A 26,126-nucleotide genomic window follows, 5' to 3' on the forward strand; every position below is an offset into this window, starting at 1 on the left:
AAAAAATATAAAACCCGGTTAAAGCTTGCCTTAGCCCCATATAAATATTTATATCTATTTTTAATTCTAAATTAAATGCACGAAAATATTTAAATAATTAACTTTTTTGTTGAACTACTTATAATAATAAATATTTTAATAATAATGGCAACTATTTCGGTTTTCAAACCAACTGCATTTTAGGTGAAGTTTTGAAATTCGGTGTTATCGATATCAACTCAGCCCGTCCAAAAAGTTTGGGTTGAAATGTTCTCACATTTCAACTTTTTTTTGATACATATTACGGTTTTCAATTCTGTCTCAGTAGCATTGACGTTTCAACTACTACCAAGCAGTTGTAGATGAACATTACCGCCTTTATTTAGGAAAAATGTTAATAGGGTAAAAAAAAATATTTTATTTATAATTTTAAACTATATTTATCAATTATTTTGTAAAAATACATAGAAATGTGAAAAATTAGTTGAAAATCCCAAAGCTGGACGAGGCAAGCTACAATTTGGAAACAACAAATATAACATTTTGAAACTGTGGGAAGTGTTTCGAACACAAAGAGTCTATACAATCTACTATTTAATTAAATTAACGTTTGGAAACTTTTCTCTCCTTTTCAGTCATTTATGTTTTATCCACAACGCAAAAAATTAAAACCTTCTTAACGTAGTCTGCGCCAACTCAAAGTAAACATGTTTAAAATGCATTCTTGATAACTACTGACCGCAAGGAAACGGAGAGTTTTTTATTAATTTTTGTCATCGTATTATACTATAAATCAAAACGAACGTCCATTTTAATAATGTATCACCTTTTCGTAAGTAATAAATTGAATTGCTCATCAACTCAATAATTTTCGCTGACGGGAAATAAAATATGCCAATACAACTACATAAGTGAGTCCATGGCCTATAACAAACTTAATGAAATATCATATTTGAACTTAGCTCTTCCGAACTTTTTATTTGTACATTCAATCCTATCATATCCTAAAATTATTAAATAAATACCAATAAAGTAATTTTCCCCTTTTTCGCCTTTAGAATTAATAATAGCCTTCTATCATTTTTATATATAACATAAGTATATATGTATGTATGTATGTGGATATGTATGTGGATATGTATGTCGAACAGCGGACGGATATTCACCAGTTCCAACGAACAACAGCGAATGAGTGATGAACTTGTAGTTCTGGTGCACGCCGCATACCACAAGTAAATATGTAGATGCTCCCGCTGATTGTGACCACTGAAGTTGTTGTCAATCTTCTTCTTGCTTCTTCTGTCTGCTCGCCGATTGTTTTGCCAAGCGTCTGGTTACTGTCTACACGTTGCTGACTTGGTCATTAGTTTTAACCCGTTCACATAGATGCCGGCTGGGGCATATGTTCTATCAATAAACATGTGTACGTAGCAATATTTCCACTTTCCTTCTCTCTATTTCCATTTTCATTTACTATTTTTGGCGCGCTCTTTGACATGTCCCCACACATGTCTTTTTATAAAAGAAATAAAATGCTAAGAGTGCACACCAAATAACTATAATGCATATGTGTAGGTGTGCGGATATATGCAATAGTGCACAAAGTAGAGTAATTCATAGCAATAAAGGCGTGTGCGTTTATTTTGTTTCTCGTTTCGTCATTCGTCTCTTTCTCTGCGCGTTGCACAACTCCCTATGGCATGTGCATTTGTATACACATACACATATACACGTGATGCGGTTGCCACACTCAAATGCACCTTAATTAAATGAGTGGTAATTAATTTTAAGTTTAATCGGAAATTCCATTTAGATTTTCCCTCTGATTGATATGCTTCGACATGTTTGGCGGTTTGGCGTCAAAACAAAGCCCGGCTAATGTTCATACAAACATACATATGTATGTACATATAGCATGTACACATGCGTGGATTGCTACCACATGTGAGAAAGTGACCTTTTCAAGGCTATTTACTTATTTACAAGACCTACACCGTTATCAGCTTTTTATTGATTTTTTATAAACACATATATAACACATACATATGTATATTCTTACAATTCACATTAAAGTAAATCATTTGTGGTATCTCTTACACTTCTAAATACGCTTCAGTCGAATTTAAAAATGTGATAAGTTTTTGCATTGTTTTGAAATACTGACTACAAAACAGTCACAACTCAAAAGGTTTCAAAATCAATATTTTTCAATTTATTTATCTACCTAAGAAATCCCATTGCCATCACTATCTTAATTAACTGGTAAATCACCGTTAGGTCTACTTTTGTGTTAATTGCGTCCTCTGCCTCCTAAACATTCGCCATTTTTCGAACTGTAACCCATTTGTATTTAGTGTACGATATTTCATACATTTACATAATACATATGTACATATATATTTATTCCATAAAAAATTAAACCAAACATAGTTTTGTGATTACTTTACCAGACTTACAGGGCCGACGTAGAATCCGATATTTGCCGGAATTAAAATTGGAACCGATGAAATAATGTAGTAGATATTATGAATACAGATATTCTCGGTTTGATGTTCGAAATAGGAATTTTATCGGGTTCATTATCAGAAACAAAGCACAAAATACTTGCTGGCAGAATTGAAATGGAAAAAAATTAAGTTGTTTTATGGTTACTTTTTTTATGCGTAACGGGGAAAGCATAAGAATAAAACACGAAATACCATAATTATTGAGTTTATGGAAAAAATCCCGAAATTTTAAGAGGATTCACAAAACGTCATAAATTTATTTTAACATCACAATAAATGCTTCTTTATTCTGTCGATGATATGATATAAATATGTGAAGTAAGCGTACAAATATATACAAGCATACACGTAAATTCAATTTGTTATATCAGCAAATGATTTAATTCACATGAACGTTGTTTGCTTAAAATCGAAAAAGCGCTTCCCAAAAACCATTTTGTATAATCTCGAACTAATAAGTGTACAAGCTTAACATAAAAACTACTATTTTGCAGACCAGGTTGGTTACACATGTCCATACAAAGCTATGTTTAAAGCACTTTTTAAAACACTAAAGTGCGGTGTCGAAGCTTTACTGCTGATGAACAATGTTCTATTAGCAAATATTATACATGCATGAGTTATGCTCGATATACATTTGTATGTATTCAATACATTATATAATCGCTCGCCTTTTTTCATAGTCTCATTTGCTCTTTTTTATTTTTCACATTTTGGTTTTTTATATCACATACTTACACAGAGGTGTTGGAAGGCGTAAGCAGGCGTTCACAGCCATTTGAGTAATCGACAATTAGAATTCTTTATCTGAAATACACCCTGCAAAGTGAGAGGTTCATCGCACCAACGACAATCACTCATACTCCAAATTGATCTAAACTAGCGAAGCTAGTGCAACCTTTCTTCACCTACTCATCTAGACCTACACCAATATCTGCACCAAACGCAAACTAGTTCTGTTAATTTTGACTGTATAATATTTAATAGTTGGCATAAAAGAGAGTGTCTTTCCATCCATTTGACAGATACTATCATAATCCATCTACCTGAAAATACATCAGATTGATACATGAAAGACCTTTAACCCATAAGGTGGGCGCGTACCACCCGATTTATGGTTTGCGATTTCTCGACTTTGGACACGATGCTCTTTTCACAAAAAATCACGTGTCAAGGCGCAATTTAGACTAAAGACTTGATTACTCTTTAAGTTTTCGTAGTTTTCTAACTACATTGCATCAATGAATGAATCACAAAACAACACGGTAAAGCATTCATTCCTTATGGTATAGGTTTGCCGTAGAGTTAGAGTCGCTCATGTGCGGCTGATAATATCGACATTTACCTTTTTATTATTATTAACCATATTATTACCATAAGAAGAGGACAAGACGCGTCGACTCTAATGAGGGGGCGTGAAGTGTGGCATGTGGTAAACCTTTTTTATTTGTTTATTACCGTTTTCACCTCATTTTATATTTACTGAAAATTACCATTTACTGAAGCATTTTCTGGTTACATACACATAAGATTGGCTTTTTAATCAAGGGGTGGAAAGCATCTACGGAAGGCAAAATACGTTTGTAGTTGCGAAGTGAATCAAAAATAAATGCAACAGTGTTTAAGAAATGTGTGGCAGTGAGTCAATATCACAAGGAAGAAGAAGAATAACAGACGCGCAATCGCTTTGTTTTCTATTTAAATGCTGGGAAAGTTGACAAATGTCGCTTTTAACCGAATGTTTTACTGATTGGGGTCTTTCACTGAGCTCATATTTGAGTATCATAAAATTCTCAAAGTGTATATATAAATATGTATATGTATCTTTACTAAAAAGTGACTGGTTTTCAGCATTACGAGGATACGAAGGATCCCACGAACCCATTTAGGTGATTTTGGCAGTCCGCCACTTTCACTCATTCTATTTCGCATTTCCGTCCTTTACATTATCAATACATTTCATTATTTTAATGGAACCCTTCTTTTATTTTTCATTACAGGTACTGTTAATGCCAATGGCGAGACGAAACGACAACGGACCTCATACACCCGCTATCAGACGTTAGAGCTAGAGAAAGAATTTCACTTTAATCGATACCTGACCCGCCGAAGGCGTATTGAAATTGCGCACGCGCTATGCCTCACCGAACGACAGATCAAGATCTGGTTCCAGAATAGACGAATGAAATGGAAAAAAGAGCACAAGATGGCTTCTATGAATATTGTACCATATCACATGGGTCCTTATGGCCACCCTTATCATCAATTCGATATTCATCCGTCACAATTTGCCCATTTGAGTGCATAGGACGCGTGGCACTTTTCGGGTACTGGTTAGAGACTCAATCAGTTGTATCAGGAACCATATCAGGCGGCGGCAGCAGCTAGTGTAGCAGCTGGTGGGTATCAGACACAAAACACACAAGACTCTAGCATGGCCCTGGGTGGCGGTGCTGGCGTTGGGGTCGCTTCTGGCGGCGGTAACTCGCTGTTCGCATCTGCGACCGCTTCCAATGCTGAATGTGTCAAATATCCACAAGAGTTCTGATCTCAAATTATCTTCAGAGAACATCCACAGCAATTGCATTTCCAACATGAACACGAACTTCTACAGCAACAACACCAATACGAGCAACAACATTTAGAACAACAACCGCTGCATCATCATCACATCCTCCAGTCCGAACGTAGCTCCATTCTGCAGCTGTGCGAAAATAAACAATTGTGCGAAGATGCAGAAACCACGGAGTTGGAGTTCAAGGACGAAATCGTCGGTGGTTGTAATATGTATTGTTGTTGAGAAATGCCAATGTTGTTGTTGCAATAAAGCTGTAGATGCCTTCGAGACTGCTGCTATAGCTGCTGCTAGCGACTGCTAGAAACAAGAACAATTATGATAATTTCTGAATGCAACTGATTTGTGTTAAGCAAGCAACGAGCCTCTAAGAATGAATATAGCTTTCGTGGAGCATTGGCACTTATCACCGAAGCTTCCGAGAGTGGCTCGTGCAGGTTTATGATACTGGTCAGCAACAGAGGAATTTCGTTTCATTTGGAATCTTGTGAATTCATGATGTTCACATTGAAAATCCTCTCCTTTGTAAGTTATAAGTACCTCAATGGACTGACAAAGCTTTAAACTAAAGACTTTGCATTTCGTCCTCTTTTTCGTGAAATTGCGAAAACCGTCCAGTATGATAAACCGCTATATTCTCTAAGCAGTATTCGAAAAGCAATTAGTTTTAAGAAAACCACGAGCACTGCCGTCCGCTCAAAACTGCGATGATTAATTAGTATATTTCGGAAACTTAATTATTAGAAAATATCTGATTAAATAAATTTTGTATTTTATTTATAAACGCTAAAAATTGAAGGAAGCTTGACAACGACGGCAGTGCTGTGTTAGTTTAAAAGTAGTTTAATCTCCAGTGTACAGAACAATACAGTGATTCACAAATTGTTTTGGTGAAAGTTTGAATTAAATTTTTTCCAATCATATTGGTCCCAGCACCCCTCCAACTTCAACATTTCAAAAAACAAACTATTATTGTTGAACCTGGCGAAAAAGTTTTGCCAATTTTAAAGGTGTCGAGGTCTTGACGGATATTATGTGCGACAGTACTTAATTCTATTTAATAGGATGTAAACCTCATAATATTTTATTTGTTGCGTACTCATCTTTGTACAAATCATATTTTTTAATGTAAAATTATTTTCATGTTTGTATATATTGAAAGTATCTGTTTAAATTTTGAATTTTTTATAATATAGCTTTAAATTGTTTTTGTTGACTCTGTGAATTTCCACTAGCAAAGTTCGCAACTGAGCTTAACTACACGTCATTTCAGAAACCTTTCATAATCCATAAATATTAATTTATAAACCAATAACAACAACAAATTCGGGGAAAACAGGTCATGTTTAGTAGTCAATAAGACAAAACTTAAATATAAATACTGATATTCAAACTTAGGAACTTTTGCCACAAATCCTCACTTTAGCCTTTTTGTGAAAATTTAAGAGAACGCTCCCATCATATTTGTTATCAATGTTATTAGTAAATATGAAGTTGTCAGCCATACAGACTTTGAAGTATTTCGTTTTAAGCGAATTCCAGAGCTACATAAAAATTACAGCAATACCTTCTTTTAATTAAGAATCAAATAAATAGCTAATTAAACTGCAAAGTCACACACTGCTTACAAAGGAATAACTTGTAAAAGAGAAATACTGTACTTAAATCATATATGTACATACATACACATACATATGTAGGTTTATGTAAATGTTCGACCATGTAAGTAGACTTCTAATTATATTCCCCGGTAATAATAAGGTTAGTGCATTCGTATCAAATATATAATATGTATATTGAGATAGTCTAAAACAAATTGAAAACATTGCTTCATTAAGTAATTTAGTTAAGACAAGGTTAATTTAAAAAAAATTTAGCGAAAATTGTTTGTATTCCGATTTTTATTTCTACAATAAAATCGTTTTATCTTAGTTTAGTAAGGCAAAATTAGTTTCATAAGTGATTTGCAATATCAGTATAAATAGCGATTAATATATCGATTGATATACGATGGCTAAGTGAGTCTCAAGTGTATGTGTGGTATGTGCACAGTTATCAACCCAATTTGTATAAAAACACTGCATTCCATGTAAAGAAATTAAAGTGGTTAGTTACATAATATGTCTCAAAAACAATTTCAATGAACGCACTAGTTTAGTAATCAGACTTCAGTTTATATTCCCATATTTACCTTCATATGTATTACGTAATAAGTATGTGTGCGTACACACAAACTCGTACGTATGCATACTTTAGATAAATCAATTGCCCGAATGTAGTGCGCAATACAAGTAAACATACGATTAAATAGTGTAAGATTATGGTAATGCAATACTTAGAAAACTAAGCTAAGGATAGATTAAAAAATCAAAAAGAACAAAATTAATAAAATATTTTAAAAAATTTAAATTTTCGTATTTCAAGGGTGTTCTATGGTGCAAGATGGACATGTGGAAATGGTAGTGACACCCGCTACTTGGACGTAAGATATATTTATATGTGCCCGGGTAGCTCAGTCGGTAGAGCATTGGACTTTTAATCCAAGGGTCCAGGGTTCAAGTCCCTGCTCGGGCGAAATTTTATTTTTTTTTTATTTTTATATTTAAATATTTCAGTATATAGTAAAAAAGTATCTAATCTATATACATATATAAAAGAAAGTTGTGTTAGTTACACCATTTACTAAAACTCAAGAACGGCTGAACCAATTTGCCTGAAAATTGGCGGAGAGGTAGCTTAGAACCAGGGTAAGGACATAGGATACCTTTTATCTCGTTATGTCAAAATTTAATACAACTCATAAATACAAAAATTATAATTCAAATCATAAGCATTTGTTCAAAATTCATGCTTGTAGGAATCATTTTAGTATTTCAATTCTTCAAAAAAAAACAAAAACCTTAATAAAAACAATAAATGTAATCAGTAATCAGTCGTTGAGTATGTATTATAGCACGTGCATCCCAAAAGATTGATGTCATAACCTTTACAGCCGACTTTTTCGTCTTTCCACGCCTGAGATCCAGTTCATCATGTGCAGTCCACTAGAATGACTGTCGATTGGACTTCAGTGGGAAATGATGGAGCTATGTTTCTATTGTCACACACCGACGCAAAAATTCGATTTTATTACGATTAAAGAGCACTCAAACACTTGTCAGAATCAGTAATTCTTTTTTTTTTTGGTTTATGAACTTGTGAGGCACCCACTTTGCACAGAGCTTTCGCCTCTTTAAGCTTAGAAAATATATTTTCATCGGTGGATTTCCCTGAGCCCAAATTCAACAGTATTTTCCCCCAGAAAGCAATGCTTTTTTAACACACGAAATGCCTTATGTTCCATTTATTGTAAACTAACACAAGTTGCTTCACAAAAATGCTATATCTCATTAACTAATAGTTACAATCCAACTAATAGAAATCATATAGATGGTAGTAGTAGTATTATCTAAATATCAGCCACAGTGAAGTGTGGACGGGTCCCCAAGTAACTTATAAACGAAACGAAAATACCGGTTCGTGCGAAGACTCGCTCCCAGCAGAGTTGGTAATTCGAGTAATCATGGATGGGTTTCGCACCTCGTTTACGTAATAAGAATTTTCATAGATGCCGTACAGTGAACAACCATTGGATGCAATAAGATGGTGATACATGCCTTAAATCCACAAACAATTAATTTAATGAAGAAAAATTTTGGTGGGCGCATTAGTCGGGGACCTGTGGACTCCAAGATTGTGCGTTTAAAAAAACTAGGCTATTTTTGGTGCGGTTATGTGACGTCTTGGAAGAGAATATGCGGTACGTTATTGGTGACATAAGACCTTAATTGCTGCAAAAAGTGGTGGGAAGTTGAGCTTCTCGGCTGAAATTTATTCGAACCAGCCGGAGTGTTAATTCGTCTGAAGTAATTTTTAATTCAAAAAGCGAACCCTTATTTCTTCTTGAAAACCACATGTCAAAAAACAACACTCTTTATTTAGACATCATTTGAGAATAAGATCTCTAATTAGAGTTAGCTGACGGTACAACCAACTTAGAAGATACATAATGTCATAGTAATACGAAGGAATATTCAGTTTTAATAAATCTATTAATTTAATTTAGTTAATGAAATTTCATTTCATACAGAGGAATAGGGTACATTTCTAAAAGAAACACCTTTTGAGCAAACCATAACAAAAGTATTTTAAATGTCTTTGATTCCGTATTTAATGAAAATTGCCGAATAAATCAACAAAGCATTCAATGCACGTAGCGATTCACGTTTAAGATTTTCAATTGACTCAAAACGGTTTCCACCGAGCGGTCGTTTGAGTTTGCTGAATAGCCAGACCTAACTCAGACGAATGCGGTGGTTGTGGCACGACACTGGCTGAGAAGTTGGCGCGAAGGATCAATGCAGTTTCCGATGGTGAATTATCGTGGTGCAAAAACCAAGAGTTTTCAGCCCATAACTCCGGCCTCTTTTTACGGATAGCTTCACGCAAACGACGGATATCACTCAAATAGTATTTTTCGTCAGCGCCACGATATTTTTCGAAAAAATTGAGTGATTTTGGAACCAACCGTGCTTTCACTTTTCTAAGGCCCAATGTTCTTTCAAAATGGTTTTCATTGATTCTTCCGCTATTCCAACGATGCTAGTAAGATCTCTGAATATTAAACGTCGTTGATCATCAGTTGTTGTTGAAGGACGTGGTTCGTGATTAGCACGTTCTCGACCCTCGATGAATAATTTGTACCAATCAAAAACACTTGTTCGTGACAAACAATTATTACCGAAGATCTTTCTAACATTCTAAACGTTTCGGCACCAGAAATTACACTTTATGTACTTCAGAAAGACAAACGTTTACATACTAAACACCAATCATTATTTTGATGTGACATGTGACACAAATGTCACTGACAGTCCCACCAAAAGTCCGTTTTTTGCTCGCAGTAATATTTAGTGGCAACCCACATTATGGTTAAAAAATCTACTTAATTTCATTAAAATATCACAAATTTTGACCAACATAAACACTTTGAAGTCAGATGAAAAGCAATAATAATAAAAGAAATAATGGATGGAAACCACTGTCTCGTGTAGGAAGTTCTCGAGTGATCGCGTAAACTTTTGGCATTACTCAAATAAACACAAGAACATGTTTGCAAACAATTTTATCAATATATAACACCCACGATAATCGACACATTCATCTAAAAGTGGCACTGACTTGGTAGGCAATGATAAGAATAAGAAACTTCTGACTCTCGGGCTATAGCAAATCTATTGATGGGGATTCTATTCTATTGCACAACAATTATTCGGGCGCCCAAACATCTTCAAAGTTTCTTATTATTTTTTTATTTAAGGGCATTTCAGCCTAAAATAATGAAATACATTACATATTGGGTATATAACAAACTTTTTGCCAAGAAAAGCGTAATTTGATTGTTGTTCCAATGTTCCAATATTCCGAACATGCGTGCAGAATGCGTCATTCATTTGAAGCGTAGACAAGAATTTTTTTAACGCAAATATGTCATATTATATGAAGGAATAATAGCAGGCTGAATTCACTTAAACAGTTATTTCAAAGTGTTCAAAAGCAAAAGTTCCTTACTTTTGAGTGCATATGAATTGAAAACAATACCATTTTTTATGTCAAAAACTCTGCTTGAACGCTACAAAAAGAAATTGGTTTTGTATCGAATTGTGAGTGCCATAAAAAATAGATCCATTACGACAACCTTAAATGTAAAACCCATATGTTTGAGCCTGGCCAACCAGCCAAATAGCCGACTGAGCATGATGACAAGGTAATGCTCTGTATTTGCTATAAGGTAAGGTAATAAGGTAGAATAAGGTATCAAAAATTGATTTCATGTATCCTTGACCGTCAAGACGGACAGCTCTTTTGGGATAGAATTCACAAATTGCCAGAAGATAGGAATTGTTACAGCTTCAGACCGGCAATACTTTGAATAATACTACTGTATATGTTTTCTCAAATAAACGCTCAAATTTTGAAAAGAAATCCGCGCAAGTAGCGTTTTATTAAAAAGAGCACGAATATTATCTATAAGAGCTGGGGTAACTCGTGTGTTGTTTTGAAACGCAAGGAGAGAATAATATTAGAGAAAAACACTATAAATTTCGGTATGGAGTCAAGTCGAAAATCTTTATAATAGTTAAATATTGACCCGATTTAATCTAATTTAGCCTATGGGCACACTATTAACAAGAAAAGATTCTCATTGAATTTTAGATTATAACTCAATCATTTTTGGTGAAAAATCAGATAATCGCACCTTTGTTGTTTCAAATATAACTGTTATAAGAGGTTTTTTTTATGTATATACATATATGAATAGGTCTTCGCCTATCAGAATTAGTTTTAGGTGATGCAAACTACCGTTAGGTGATGAAAACTATCGGGTTAGAACTAAAAATCTGCACTAATTTTATTACAGCGTAACTCAAAAGATACTATTAACAGGAAGGTAAGCTATTCCATGTAGTACAATTATGATATTTTAAAAATGAAAAAATAATGAACTTCAAAATACGGCCATTGTCAGCCACCCGTCTTAGTTTAGTCAGGATACTTGAGCAAGCATGTTGTACACCGTTAGTATCAACTTCCTTAAGGCGACACTAAAGCTTTGACTTCTCCAAAAAATCCTCAATCGGTCGGCATTGTGTTAAGTTTGTCGGGTTCTTTTCTTTAGGCACAAAGTAGATGTTTTTGTTTACCAAGGACTCCAATGTCGCATTTGCATAATACGAGGAGGCTTTGTCCGACCAAAATAAGATTTCATCGTTTTTATGGTATTTATGTATTGGATAAATCAAAATTTTGTGCAAACATTGATTGAAGTACGTCTCATGATTTATTGTCAGTCCATCTGGCTTAAAGAATAGCTCAGAAATACTCATAGGAGAAACTGTTAATTTGTACTTTATCTCGGGAGGCATTATAGACATATCGTATGTGTAATAAACATCGGCATTTGCGCGCTGAGTGAAAAGTAGCTTTCGTCATCCAAAATGATTTTCCACTCAAATTCTTGCACATCCACCGACATTGTGTTTTTACTTGACTTATCTGCTCTTCGGTGTACCCTGGACAACGCTGCTTTTTTCGGGCTTTAATGTCAAGTCTATTTAACGTTTTGCAGATATGTGGCTGTGAGCATTAGAATTTTCGTGCGGCTTTGGTTTGACTTATGCAATCCTTAATGTTGAACACTGTCTTTAGCTTCTGAACGTTTTGGAGCGTCATAATAGTCGGCTTTCTTCCAGAACCCGGTTGCCTTTCTATTTTTAGAGTACTTAATATTGAGTATATTAATCTTCTGGACACACACGTAAACTTTTTTCCAGCGGTTTCATGTTTTTCATAAAAATGTACAACGCGGTCGCTGAGGTGTTGCTGCTTAGAAGACATTTTAAGCACTAATTGAATTTGTAAGCTGTTACAAATTACTCGTCAAAAAAACGACGCAATCAGTTCGCTAATTGCGTAATATAAGCATTTGAAAAATAAAAATAACAAAATGGCAAACCATTGAAATTAGTGCAGATTTTTAGTTGTAGCAGGAAGCTGGGAAAGTTTAATGACAAGAAACAAATTTTCCGTAAGTGGCTTTCAAACTGTCCGAACGACTGGTTTTCTTTTAAACACTACATGGCATTCGCAACGGGATCCCTATCAATAATTAGAATTACATCTGGCAAAAAATATGGTGTCGCCCGGGTAGCTCAGTCGGTAGAGCATTGGACTTTTAATCCAAGGGTCCAGGGTTCAAGTCCCTGCTCGGGCGTATCTACATTTTTTATTAATTAAAATAATTTTAAAGTAAAGTATGAATCAGAAACTATATATATATGTATGTATATTATTGAAATGATGTGGTTATGAAATTATCATGACGTTAGCACAATGACTGTTTATACTATTAGAATTATATATTACTTTGCATAAAGTAGCGACATTTAATAGATCCATTCAATATAAATACTCGTTATTGCTACACATTGTCTGAGTTTCCGTTTTGCCAGTTCTCCGTTAATGGTCCTCCTGGACTTGAATATACTCTAAACAAGGTAAATTACGGCAAATTTACCACAAACCAATTGGTTCGGGTCGGATCATACAAGACAAGCTGCCATTAAAACATACCGACCAAAATCAAAATAAAGGTCTCCAAAACATACATATACAATATATTTAAGTATTTATTTAACAAGAAGATAATTGCAAGGAGTGTTCCAAAGTAAACAGGACTTTCCAAAAAAAACAGAACAAATGGTTTTTTAGGCAAAATCAATTTACTTTATACAAAATAGTCTCCTTCTGCTTCAATACAGCTTTTTGCACAGTCCAAAAGCATGTCGAATGAGTGTTTTAGCTCGTTGGCCGGTATGGCCGCTAGTATGCCGGTGCAAGCCTTTTCGAATGGCCTCTACGTCTGCATTACGCTTTCCTTTCATGGGCAAATGCATTTTTCCGAAAAGGAAGAAGTCACACGGTACCATATCTGGTGAATACGGGAAGTGGTTAATAGTTAAAATGTGATTTTTGGTCAAATAATCGTCCTTTGAATGTTGGATTCTGAGCAATTTTTGGTCGTCAGTCAATTTGTAAGCCAAAATGTTCGGTCAAAATGCGATAAATCGATGTTTTGGAGAGGTTTATTTCCATTTCCATGAATTTCAATGATTGTTTCGGCGAATTTTTGATGAATTCACGCACAGTTTCGATGGAATTTCCGGGGAAAACGGATTTTGATTGACCCACATGTTGATTGTCATTTTTGTCCTCACGACCACTTTGAAAACGTTGAAACCACTCTGCTACGGTATAGGCAATCATCGTCATAAACTTGTTTCATCAATTGAAACGTTTCGGTAAAAGTTTTACCAATTTTAAAACAAAATTTAATTTTGGTTCTTTGTTCGAAGCTCATTTTCGCACCGATAACACAAACATACTGACACTTAAAACGCAATAACTTCACTTCCAATCGATGAAATGTCATGAACTCCATGGACAATCGATAAATATAGCCGATTCTAACGCATCTGTCGACATATAGATGGCGCCACCAAGGGGCGCTAGATTCAAAAAGTCCTGTTCACTTTGGAACGCCCCTTGTATAGTTAGTTATATTACAGTTTATAGGCACTAGCAACGAAGGCTATCGACCTCTTGATAATATTTATATTCGGTAATTTACTAAGCAAAAAGTGAAGAAAAGGTCTAAAATATTTAAAAGCAAAATACTTGAGTTACAAAATACGATACATTTTACCTAAATATGATACAATAATCCAAATTGGTGTATAACCTTATGAAAATTTCTTACATTATCTAAAGAAAATTATGTTATCAGATTTGATGGTGTTTTGTTCTGACACAATTACATACAAGCTTGGCAAGATGGAGCAACAGAACCATTTAGCAGGTTTTGATGTGTGATTGCTCTGTCTCGTAAGCTTAACATAGTGAAAGTTTGTGTTTACTCTGTAGAATAGAGACTGCGATGCCGTTTTTGTTAATAACTGTGTAAACGTGTTTATATATTGACCAAATTTCCGCTGACATTATTATAATCTCGCAACAAAGTTGCTAAGGAGAGTATTATAGTTTTGTTCACATAACGGTTGTTTGTAAGTCCTAAAACTAAAAGAGTCAGATATAGGGTTATATATACCAAAGTGATCAGGGTGACGAGTAGAGTTGAAATCCGGATGTCTGTCTGTCCGTCCGTCCGTGCAAGCTGTAACTTGAGTAAAAATTGAGATATCTTGATGAAACTTGGTACAAGTATTTCTTGGCTCCATAGGAAGGTTAAGTTCGATGATGGGCAAAATCGGCCAACTGCCACGCCCTCAAAATGGCGAAAACCGAAAATTTATAAAGTGTCATAACTAAGCCATAAATAAAGATATTAAAGCGAAATTTGGCACAAAGGATCGCATTAGGGAGGGGCATATTTGGATGTAATTTTTTTGGAAAAGTGGGCGTGGCCCCGTCCCCTACTAAGTTTTTTGTACATAAGTATCTCGGAAACTACTATAGCTATGTCAACCAAACTCTATAGAGTCGTTTCCTTCAGGCATTTCCATATACAGTTCAAAAATGGAAGAAATCGGATAATAACCACGCCCACCTCCCATACAAAGGTTATGTTGAAAATCACTAAAAGTGCGTTAACCGACTAACAAAAAACGTCAGAAACACTAAATTTTACGGAAGAAATTGCAGAAGGAAGCTGCACCCAGGCTTTTTTTATAAATTGAAAATGGGATTGGCGTCGCCCACTTATGGACCAGAAACCATATCTCAGCAACTACTCTACCGATTTCAATGAAATTCGCTGTATAATATTTTCTTAACACCCTGATGACATGTACGAAATATGGGTGAAATCGGTTAACAACCACGCCTTCTTCCAATATAACGCTACTTTGAATTCCATCTGATGCCTTCTCTGTATAATATATATGTACATTAGGAACCAATGATGATAGCGGAATAAAACTTTACACAAATACGGTATTTGAAAAATATGTAAATGACGGATAATGAAATCTCGATTATCACTTTATCATGCGAGAGTATAAAATGATCGGTGACACCCGATCTTAGCCCTTCCTTACTTGTTATAGATAAAAATAAGTCCTTAGGTAGATTAATTTCAGTAGTTTAATTACAATTACTATATTTAAATGCAAAATATTTTATAATATTCAACCTTTTGTGGAGTTTTCCGTTTAGAAATTTTTAATGTTCCCTTAAACTGAGAGTTTTACAAATATTATATGGAGAACTTTTAAGTTAGAAACACTTTTTATATTTTTATTCATATAAGGTAAATTAAAATTGACCAATTTCTCGTTTTACAGTAATACACTTTTTAAAGTAATCATCTTTTCATAAGATATATTCACCTCGGTGCTATGGGCTCATTCTGGATGTTAGGAAAGGTATATTTAACTTGGTTAAAGTTATTTGTTTAAATGTGTTAAGCCTTCCCCCATTCTACCCGGAAAAACTGGCGCACCGTAAGTATGAAAGAGTAAGGAAGAGCTAAGTTAGGGTATAACCGAACATTCATATTCTTGCAACTTGTAACGATTAAAGCCAGGGATGTACTTTCAGGTGCATAAGACCTGTTATATGGGGTCTAGGACGAATTTTTGTTCAAATATGCACCGTTGCTCTCTCAATGCTATAAGTCTTATGGAAGTTCGGAAATCTTTATATTAGGTATATAGGGGCTAAGGGAAGTATTTGTCTGTTTCAACCCATTTTTGACATACAGACATACCATTTCAGTTACATACATATATAACACATTGACCGACATTTTCAATTAAAAGTCAACTACAGGTACCGGGGTCTAAATACCTAGGAGCTTGAACAGTTTTCATTGGATTTAAACAATCTTTTGTCATTAGGTGGCACACACTAAAGACATTATTCGTGCAAAATTTTTTCCCATTATATTAATTGCTTCTTGATTTGTGTACTGAAAACTGAACGAATCAAATGGAGTTTAAACTTGTGCTATATGGGAAGTAGGTGTGGTCGTTGTCCGATATCCTCTATTTTTACAATTTGACGTAAGAATATAACTACAACAAGAATGCCACGCACTAAATTTTGCCGAAATCGGTTTTATCGAGTACCGAGATATGGGAGAGCACCAAATTAAGGTATAAAGCTGGAATTTGGTACAGAGGATCGCAGTAGCAAGGGGCACCTGTACGAAAATTTTCTTGAAAAAGTGGGCGATGAAATCGGGGAATAACCCCGCTCACTCCCCATATAATGGTACCGTTAAAAACTACTAAAGGCGCGATAAATCAATAACTAAATATGCCAGAGACATTAAATTTTACCGCCGAGATGGTATGAGAGAGCTTTGTGGGAGCTGGTGTGAAAATTGGACGACGGACGTGGCACCGCCCACTTTTTGGTGAAATCCCATATCTAGGGATTTCGACAAAATTTGGTACGCGGCATTCTTATTGTAGTTACATATATTCTTACGTCAAATTGTGAAAATAGACGAAAATAGATAGTCTTACATTCTTATGTCTCATTGTACCGCATATATAGGCTAATACATATGTGAGTTATCCCAATGAAAATAAGACGTCGAGTTTTATTCATAACCGTGTATCTTTATGCCTAAAATAGATAAATTTTAGCGAAAACTTGGCCAAGCACATATGTAACTAATATCAGGATTTTCGAACATCCGGCTGACTTTACTCTATATGATTGGTTTTACTCTTTGATTATTGATTTATCGTGCTATTAGTAGTTTTTAACGGTACCAATATATGGGAAGTGAGCGGGTTTATCATCCGAATTCATCCATTTTCACACTGTACTCAGCAAATTTGGTTGTTGTAGCGTACGCAGTTTAGGAAATATGTACATTAAACTTGTTAGAGGGCGGGCCATACCCACTTTTTCAAAAAAAAAATTCCCAGAGCAAATTCCAGCTTTATACCTTAATGGCGATTTGTGGACGTGGCGGTGGTCCGATTCCGCCCATCTACAAACTCGAAAGGTATTTTGTACTAAGGAACCCACATACCAAGTTTCATCGAGATATCTCAGATTTTACTCAACCTCATTTCAATTCAGTCAACCGGAGTTCAACTTTTATCGTCATCCTGATCATTTATATAAACATATACAACCCTGCATCTATCTCGCTTCATTTTAAGTGATACGTCCAGCCGTTAGGTGAACAAATACTATAATTCTCTGTAGCAACAGGTTGCAAGAGTATAAAAATTGTTCAGATCGGATCGCAATAACTTATAGCTGCCATACACACCGACCCAACTAAATGTACTTCTTGTATAGAAAATATTTTATTTGATTCGGTTGCACCGAAATTAATACATATATTTTTTTTAATTGGAATTGTCTATTAAATTAGATTTATACATATATTCTCAGATTCATGATTTTTCAAAAATCCGAACAGCTTTTGTCATAAGTTTGTTTTTCTCATTATAGAGTATATGCCTACCTATTTTTTCACTTGAATTATACTTCTGCGATTCTAAACATTTGTTTAGCTTAAATAGTGACAATCCTCATTTCAAGTAAATAAAAAAATAACTGCTTTTTCGCTTTTCATTAGTATTTCTTCTAACTCATGCTTAAAAAATGATAAAAATTTTGAACTATTCATTTGTGAAAAACTCTAAACATAGTTAATATCGCCTGCTTTACGGTCGCGTTGCTCCTGATGGAAAAACATTTGTACATCAAGAGAAAAACCAAGAAGTCAATCCAAAATATACCAAAAAGACCGTGAAGCAGGTGGAGTAAATATAAATATTTGGGGGTCGTTTTACTGGTTGGACTGGTTTACGCAAGAAAGAGTTCCACTTGTTGATTGGCCAGCGCAAGATCCAGATCAAAACTGGACCTAAAACTTGTGGAATGAAGTCAAAGGAACAATTGGGCAAAGAAAATTTACAAACTGCAACGATCTTTGGGCAGGAGTAGAGGAAGCATGGAACTATATTCTTTTGCACAGATGCCAAAGGTTAATAGAGAGCTTACCATTCAGCTGTGAAGCGGTGATTAACGGTTGATAACGGTTATTCCACCAGGAATATAATACATATCAAAAAATGTCACGCCACTTGTTAATAATATTTATTTTGCCTTATATGTAGATCTTTTAAAGTGCGCTAAATACTTGTCCAAGTCATTTTTGACTTAAGAATGTAAACTGAACCAAAAATTGTTTATTTGTTATAAGAAACTAATTATTCTTAATTATTTTAGCTTTTAGTGAAGTAATAATTAGTTTTGGTGCAATGTATCAGGTTTACGTTCTTTAACTGTAACGTTATTAAGTTTTGTATTTCACAATAAGAAAGTGCGCTAAATCTCTGTCCATAGCTGTATCTTGATGATACTTGGTACGCGTGTAAAAGTTAGTAAGTACGAGTTCGTAGATGGGCGCAATCGGACCACTGCCACTTTCCGAAAACCTATAAAGTGCCACAACTAAGCATATTAAATTCTGTGGGCAAAAATTTGGAATAAGTGGGCGTGACCTCGTCCTCTAATAAGTTTAATGTACATATGTATCTAACTACGAAAGTTACAATAACCAAACTTTCCAACAAAAAAATGTTAAAATTTACCTCCGAAATGATACGAAAAGGATTTATGAGAGCCGGGGTAAAAATTGGACGATGGGCGTGGCCCCACCCACTTTTTGGTGAAATCTTATATCTCGGAATCTGACTAACCGATTTCGACTAGATAGTGCGAAAATGGGCGAAATCGGACTAAAACCTCGCCTACTTCCCATATAACACAATTTTAAATTCCATTTGATTATTTCTTCAAATGAAGAAGTAATTAATATAACAGGATAAAAATTTGTACTAATAATTCCTTTAATGTATGCCACATTATGACCAAAAAGGTCCCAAATCCAACCAAAACTGTTCAAACCCCCAAATGCCGGAAATGTGGACCCCAGTATCTAGTGTTGACTTTTGACCGAAAATATCGGCCAATGTATGGGATATACAATTGAAATTCAGAGCGAATCATTTCCTGTCAATCTCTGTGTATCAAAATTGGGTTGACTCAGGTCAATACTTCCCTCAGCCCCCATATACATAATATAAATATTTCTAATTTCTCAATGTTTTACTATAACATAACATTGTATCTTTGTGCTTAAAATAAATAAAATTTGACAAAAGCTTGACCTAGCCCCTATATAACAAATATCAGGATTTTCGAACATCCGGCTTACTTTACTCCATTACCATAATGAAACCCAGGAACCATTTTTTTAGTATGTGACATGATACAGTTAATAGATAAAATCGGGTCGATACTGTAATAATATAATAAATATGTTGGTTAGTGTCTGAGTATAAATAAAATTCCTTGTATTACGATTCTCTGATTCCTGTAATTTGGAAGAGTATACTTGACTTATCCCAAAAAATCCGATCCAAGTAAATGAAATTAACTTTCATCAGTACACAAAATCTAAGGGTAATATATTATATATACAAGTATATATTAATAAAAGTTGATTTCATAAAACCTTAAAATCTAGTCTTTGGCAAAACACAATAAGGATACTTATATATCGTTCTCAGTTTTGAAATGATCCTAATTAATTTATTTTCAAATAGATCGCTCTTCTCCCTCAGTTAATGTACTGCGATGCCTTTCTCGAGTCTTGCTTCCCAGCCTGAACTCATCACAGAATGGCTTAAGTGTATGCACAAGTACTTATATATAAGAATTAATATTTTGGTTTGATTTCTTGTGGTTTTAATGTGTAAAGTTGATAATTAAATATAAAATTAACTATTGATTAAAATGTATTTATGATATCGAATGGTAAGGAACTTAATTCTTGTGAGAAGGACACCAAAAAGAAAGAACCACGTTCTTGTCGCCCATTAATGTAGAGGTGTATGTGTTGATGGTGCGGTTCGGGGAAAACTTTACCTTCTGTGGTAGAATTTCAGAAATAAAAACCTTATTTTCTATGACGAAATCAATTTGTTTGTAGAGTCATTCTCGTTTAAGAGGGAATAGTACTTATACAAGGATCCCACTTACCATAAGTACCATTTGGTACTTACGTTCTATGTGTAAAAAGTATCCCTTCAAAATTTAAAGATGAACCTTTATTTAATAAAGTATTAATTAATAAAACCATAATGACGCAGTTCTTTAGCAATATTAAATGATATTAACAAATAAAGAAGGGTTAAGTTCGGGTGTTATCGAACATTTGATGATTTTTCAAGGATCTTAGGGTGTTTAATTCATTATTCAATGAAATCGTCAATGAATTATCTATTTTTGTCATTACTACATATTAACAGAAACAGAAAAGCAAACTGATGAACAATATATAAGGAGCATTGTCCTGATATTGCTATAGATTGCTAGAGAGAAAAAACTCACTGAAATATTAACCCGATTCAAACCACTTTTTGGTCCGATTTTGACAATTGACAATTTTTACACTTGAAATGACATCCCTTAAGAGCTCAAGTTGCGCAAAGTTTCATCCGAATATATACTTGTATTTATTGGTGTTTGATTTGTTATACTGGAAAGTGAAATCAGATGGAATTAAAAGTTGTGTTATATGAAAAGTATGTGTGGTTTCCGCATTTCACATTTGTTATATATTTAACGTATTTTTAATTGATTTTAACGAAACTGTTATATGGCGAGAGGGTGTGTTTATCATCCGATTTCATATAACTTAAATGCTTTGAGATATAATGGGTAGTCGAAAAAGTCTTTTCGTATTTCTAATCAAACTTTAACTTATTTTTTATATTTATAATAATAAATAAATAAACATTTTGGGCAATTTCTTTTTGCAATTTTTCCGCTAGAGACATTATTCATAAATTTTTTTGGTTAAATGAAACTTAAAATCTCACCAAATATCTTTCCAACACTATATGGTATGACACAATGTGATTGGTAGCACTGCAACGACATGTATTGACATACGAAAAGACTTTTTCGATTATAAAATATTTGTATACACGAACCCTATTAGTTGGTGGGGGTTTAAAACTTTTCAACCCACAGGTGCCACTCGTTATTGCGTGGTGATGCGCATTTGGTGTCAAAAAGCGCGGGTGGTTTGTCGAAAACTAGGACAGAGCTCAATAAAAAAATGGTCACAGGATTACGTCCTACGTGCATAAGACCTTATATACATACATAAGTATAAATATTTTAGAAATTCTATTGAGCAGTTTTTGCAGTTTTTAAATTTGAAAATTATTGTATTCTGCATGTATGATTTTAACATAATGTGTTATGTAGTATGTAAAGTTTTTAACATAAGTCATACATGCAGAATACAATAATTTTCAAATTTAAAAACTGCAAAAGTATTTCAATCGATGGCAAAGCACTTAGCAAAGGTAATTTAACATAAACTTAATAAGTGCCCATAATTTTATAAAGTGTTATCAGCTAAAATGATATTTCAATAACATTTAAATAGTCAAAGCCTTAAAGTCAAAGTTCAAATGATTATTATGAAACGTATTTTTCCAAATACAGCAAAATAAGGGTCTCCTAATTTGAATGTTGTGCAAAATAATTAAATACGCTGATGTTTTATACCAGCCATGGACAAATGTTTGGGTGGTGGTAACTCTATTATACATACATACTATTAGTATTATTATATTTTATATTCTCACACAACTTTTAGCTTTGAGCCTTACATTTTTATTCTCCATGTTAACAAGAAAGCAAAAATGTCAAGAATGTAATTTGGCAAAATCGAAATATGTGCCCGGGTAGCTCAGTCGGTAGAGCATTGGACTTTTAATCCAAGGGTCCAGGGTTCAAGTCCCTGCTCGGGCGAAATCAAATACTTTTTATTTCACTTTTTAGGATATAATGTAATGGAAACAAGTAAGGAAGGACTAAGTTCGGGTGTCACCGAACATTTTATACTCTCGCACGATAAAGTGATAATCGAGATTTCATTACCAGTCATTTACATATTTTTCAAATACCGTATTTGTGTAAAGTTTTATTCCGCTATCATCATTGGTTCCTAATGTATATATTATACAGAGAAGGCATCAGATGGAATTCAAAATAGCGTTATATTGGAAGAAGGCGTGGTTGTTAACCGATTTCACCCATATTTTGTACATGTCATCAGGGTGTTAAGAAAATATTACGTACCGAATTTCATTGAAATCGGTATAGTAGTTCCCGAGATATGGTTTTTGGTCTATAAGTGGGCGACGCCAATCCCATTTTCAATTTTTAAAAAAGCCTGGGTGCAGCTTCCATCTGCCATTTCTTCCGTAAAATTTAGTGTTTCTGACGTTTTTTGTTAGTCGGTTAACGCACTTTTAGTGATTTTCAACATAACCTTTGTATGGGAGGTGGGCGAGGTTATTATCCGATTTCTTCCATTTTTGAACTGTATATGGAAGTGCCTGAAGGAAACGACTCTATAGAATTTGGTTGACATAGATATAGTAGTTTCCGAGATATGTACAAAAAACTTAGTAGGGGCGGGGCCACGCCCACTTTTCCAAAAAAATTACGTCCAAATATGCCCCTCTCTAATGCGATCCTTTGTGCCAAATTTCACTTTAATATCTTTATTTATGGCTTAGTTATGACACTTAATAGGTTTTCGGTTTTCGCCATTTTGTGGGCGTGGCAGTTGGCCGATTTTGCCCATCTTCGAACTTAACCTTCTTATGGAACCAAGGAATACGTGTACAAAGTTTCATTATGATATCTCAATTTTTACTCAAGTTACAGCTTGCACGGACGGACGGACGGACAGACAGACATCCGGATTTCAACTCTACTCGTCACCCTGATCACTTCGGTATATATAACCCGATATCTGACTCTTTTAGTTTTAGGACTTACAAACAACCGTTATGTGAACAAAACTATAATACTCTCCTTAGCAACTTTGTTGCGAGAGTATAAAGATGTTAGAATCAAGATTCATGAAAAATCTTAATGAAATTCATTCATATTCTTTGGTATCATATTCAAACAAACAGTTTCGCAATTTTAAAATTTAACAATTTCACATACCAATTTTAGCACTTAATTGTAGACATTTAACAAAAAAATATACTTTATATCATTTAAAGAAGTTGCGACTCAGTATTTGAGGAATATAAATTTTCCGAACTATAAATTCACCGCAGCTGATATGAAGAATAGGTTTAAACGCTTAGATGTCTGCTATCTTGTTATATTATCTTATATTAGAAAACTTGGATCATTTCAGAGAAAAGCTAATGAAGTGGTTTCATATAAATAGGTAATTTAGAAGCAAATTGCGTATTCTTAGATTTAGGTCCACGATCCATTTTCCTGCAAATTATATACAGCGAAATTCCCCATTAAGGACAGTCCTCATAACCGTACAGCTCCCATAACTGAAGAAATTTCACGTACACAACGTTTTCTTTCATATTTTCATACAAAACCAGTTCATATAACTGGATTGGAGTATGTTCCAATGACCGGACAAGGTCATTCTTTTGGTAATATTTCGTTCTCCGATAAACGGACAATATTTCAATTTCAAGAAAATTGTGTACAATTTAAAGTTTTTTAAAACAGTACGGAAAATCATCATGAAAAACAAATTGACTTGCACTGGCGCCGTCTGGTTCGCGATGGCTTAACGGAAACTAATGGAATAATTGCCATTCATTCACATCTGACTGACATTGGCTCGCATATATTTATTGAGTAGAAATACAGAATCTGACTTTAAGAATATATTTTAAGCACACGTTTTAGCCATGTCTCCATATGTGGACACCTCCCTTAGCCGGACAAAAAGCCTGTGCCGATGGTTGTCCGGTCTGGAGGAGTTTCATTCTATTGCTAAATAGCAATACATAGCTACTTTTGTGGCCAAACATCAACTTCACAGCTTAGGATTAAGGCCGCAGGATCGTAGGAAAAGAGTTTTATCATACTCATATACATACTAGTGGATTTTGAAAAATTAGAAATAATTATGTTTAAGTACTCCTCTTAATAAGTTGCGTATTTTCACCGTAAAAAAATCGATTTTTTGATGACACAAATCAGAAAATAAATTTTCAAATAAGTAAAACTATAGATTTTATTTTCTTTTAAATAATTTATTTTAATGCAATGAGTGTATTCTTCCAGCTTTGATCAGAGTGTGCTAAATTATTTATGAACGTGTGGCGCCACCTAGCGGTAAATTGACAAACTGTGGCGTTCTTCACCACATTAGCTAATATCACAACCACATTGCATTTGATAAATCAAAGTGACATGGTCACAAAACGAGCCTTTGATGGAATGGGGATAAGTGCCCGGGTAGCTCAGTCGGTAGAGCATTGGACTTTTAATCCAAGGGTCCAGGGTTCAAGTCCCTGCTCGGGCGACGAAATATTTTGTTTTGTTAAATTATATTTTCGTTTCCATACGAAGATTCGAGATTATGCCTGGCCTTGGACAATATTTTATGTTTCCTTCTAGGTGTTACAAGCATTTTACCAAACTTAATATATCCTGTTTAGGGTATAATTATGAGAAATGGTGTTATAGATATTTAATTTTTTCTGCAAATAATATTACCAGCATGAAACTAATTGACTTCTGAATTTCTATTTTATAAAACTTTCTCAATTTCATAGAAAAAAGGTTACTAAAATTATGAAATCATATGTTTGATGACTAAGTTCGTTCAAATTGGTTGCCAAAGATAGACATGTAGTACATATTGTAGTATGCCAATGCCTGAAGTACGAGTGCAGATATTCTGCAAGCAGATCATTACTTGGTAAACCATTCAAAAATTCGTTAAATTAAATAAAAATCTAAGCTGAAAAAAAGGAAATTTTTGGTAACGGAAATAACTATTATTATACTTTTGCACCATTTTGCTGGAGAATATAATAGGTTGTATTACCTAAAACTAATCAAGTTAGGTATGGGGTATTACATATACATATATAAATATATAAATGATCAGGATGGCAAGACGAGTTGAAATTCGGTTGTCCGTCTGTGTAAGCAACAACTTGAGTGAAAATTGAGATGTCTTAATGAAATTTGGTACACGTGTTCCTTGGCAAAAAAGTGAGGACCACTACCACGCCCACAAAACCATTAATCGAAAAGCTCTAAAATGCCATAAGTATGTACGAAATTAAGATATAAATCTGCAATTTGGTACTAGAGACTGCAGAAGCAAGAGGCACCCGTGGGTTAAAATTTTTGAAAAAAATGGAGAAGGAAATTCAGAAGAAATTCCTCTCTAATGACAGAGTATCCATTTGCCTAAAGTGGATGAAATCACAGCAATATTCCCCTAATCCCCATATACCAAATATTCTGTATATAATATTCAAGCAGCCGCTTGACTTTATAGCTTACCATATATGTATGTATGTTAGGGCGGGTCGATTTAAAAATCGTCCATTGCTCTATGAAAATCATATTCTCGGGATCAAAATAAGAAAATT

At 34.3% G+C, this 26,126-nt stretch overlaps 1 protein-coding gene and 4 non-coding genes across 5 annotated transcripts in view; all 5 read left to right on the forward strand.

Annotated features, from left to right (window-relative positions):
* LOC126757472 (homeotic protein Sex combs reduced) overlaps positions 1-7,470 on the forward strand; it is a 57,136-nt gene extending 49,666 nt beyond the window's left edge. The window contains exon 3 of the mRNA XM_050471409.1: positions 4,487-7,470. Within this exon, the coding sequence (XP_050327366.1) occupies positions 4,487-4,794 (308 nt within the window). The 3' untranslated portion in view covers positions 4,795-7,470. The remainder of the gene's footprint in view (positions 1-4,486) is intronic.
* A 92-nt stretch (positions 7,471-7,562) lies between these two features.
* On the forward strand, positions 7,563-7,635 carry Trnak-uuu (transfer RNA lysine (anticodon UUU)). Its single transcript has one exon. It is a non-coding gene; the product is annotated as a tRNA-Lys (tRNA).
* A 5,166-nt stretch (positions 7,636-12,801) lies between these two features.
* Trnak-uuu (transfer RNA lysine (anticodon UUU)) lies at positions 12,802-12,874 on the forward strand. Its single transcript has one exon. It is a non-coding gene; the product is annotated as a tRNA-Lys (tRNA).
* A 9,541-nt stretch (positions 12,875-22,415) lies between these two features.
* On the forward strand, positions 22,416-22,488 carry Trnak-uuu (transfer RNA lysine (anticodon UUU)). Its single transcript has one exon. It is a non-coding gene; the product is annotated as a tRNA-Lys (tRNA).
* A 2,481-nt stretch (positions 22,489-24,969) lies between these two features.
* Positions 24,970-25,042, forward strand: Trnak-uuu (transfer RNA lysine (anticodon UUU)). The gene has a single exon. It is a non-coding gene; the product is annotated as a tRNA-Lys (tRNA).
* The last annotated feature ends 1,084 nt before the right edge of the window (positions 25,043-26,126 follow it).

This window comes from Bactrocera neohumeralis, chromosome 2 (assembly GCF_024586455.1).
Source record: "Bactrocera neohumeralis isolate Rockhampton chromosome 2, APGP_CSIRO_Bneo_wtdbg2-racon-allhic-juicebox.fasta_v2, whole genome shotgun sequence".
Classification (NCBI taxonomy): domain Eukaryota; kingdom Metazoa; phylum Arthropoda; class Insecta; order Diptera; family Tephritidae; genus Bactrocera; species Bactrocera neohumeralis.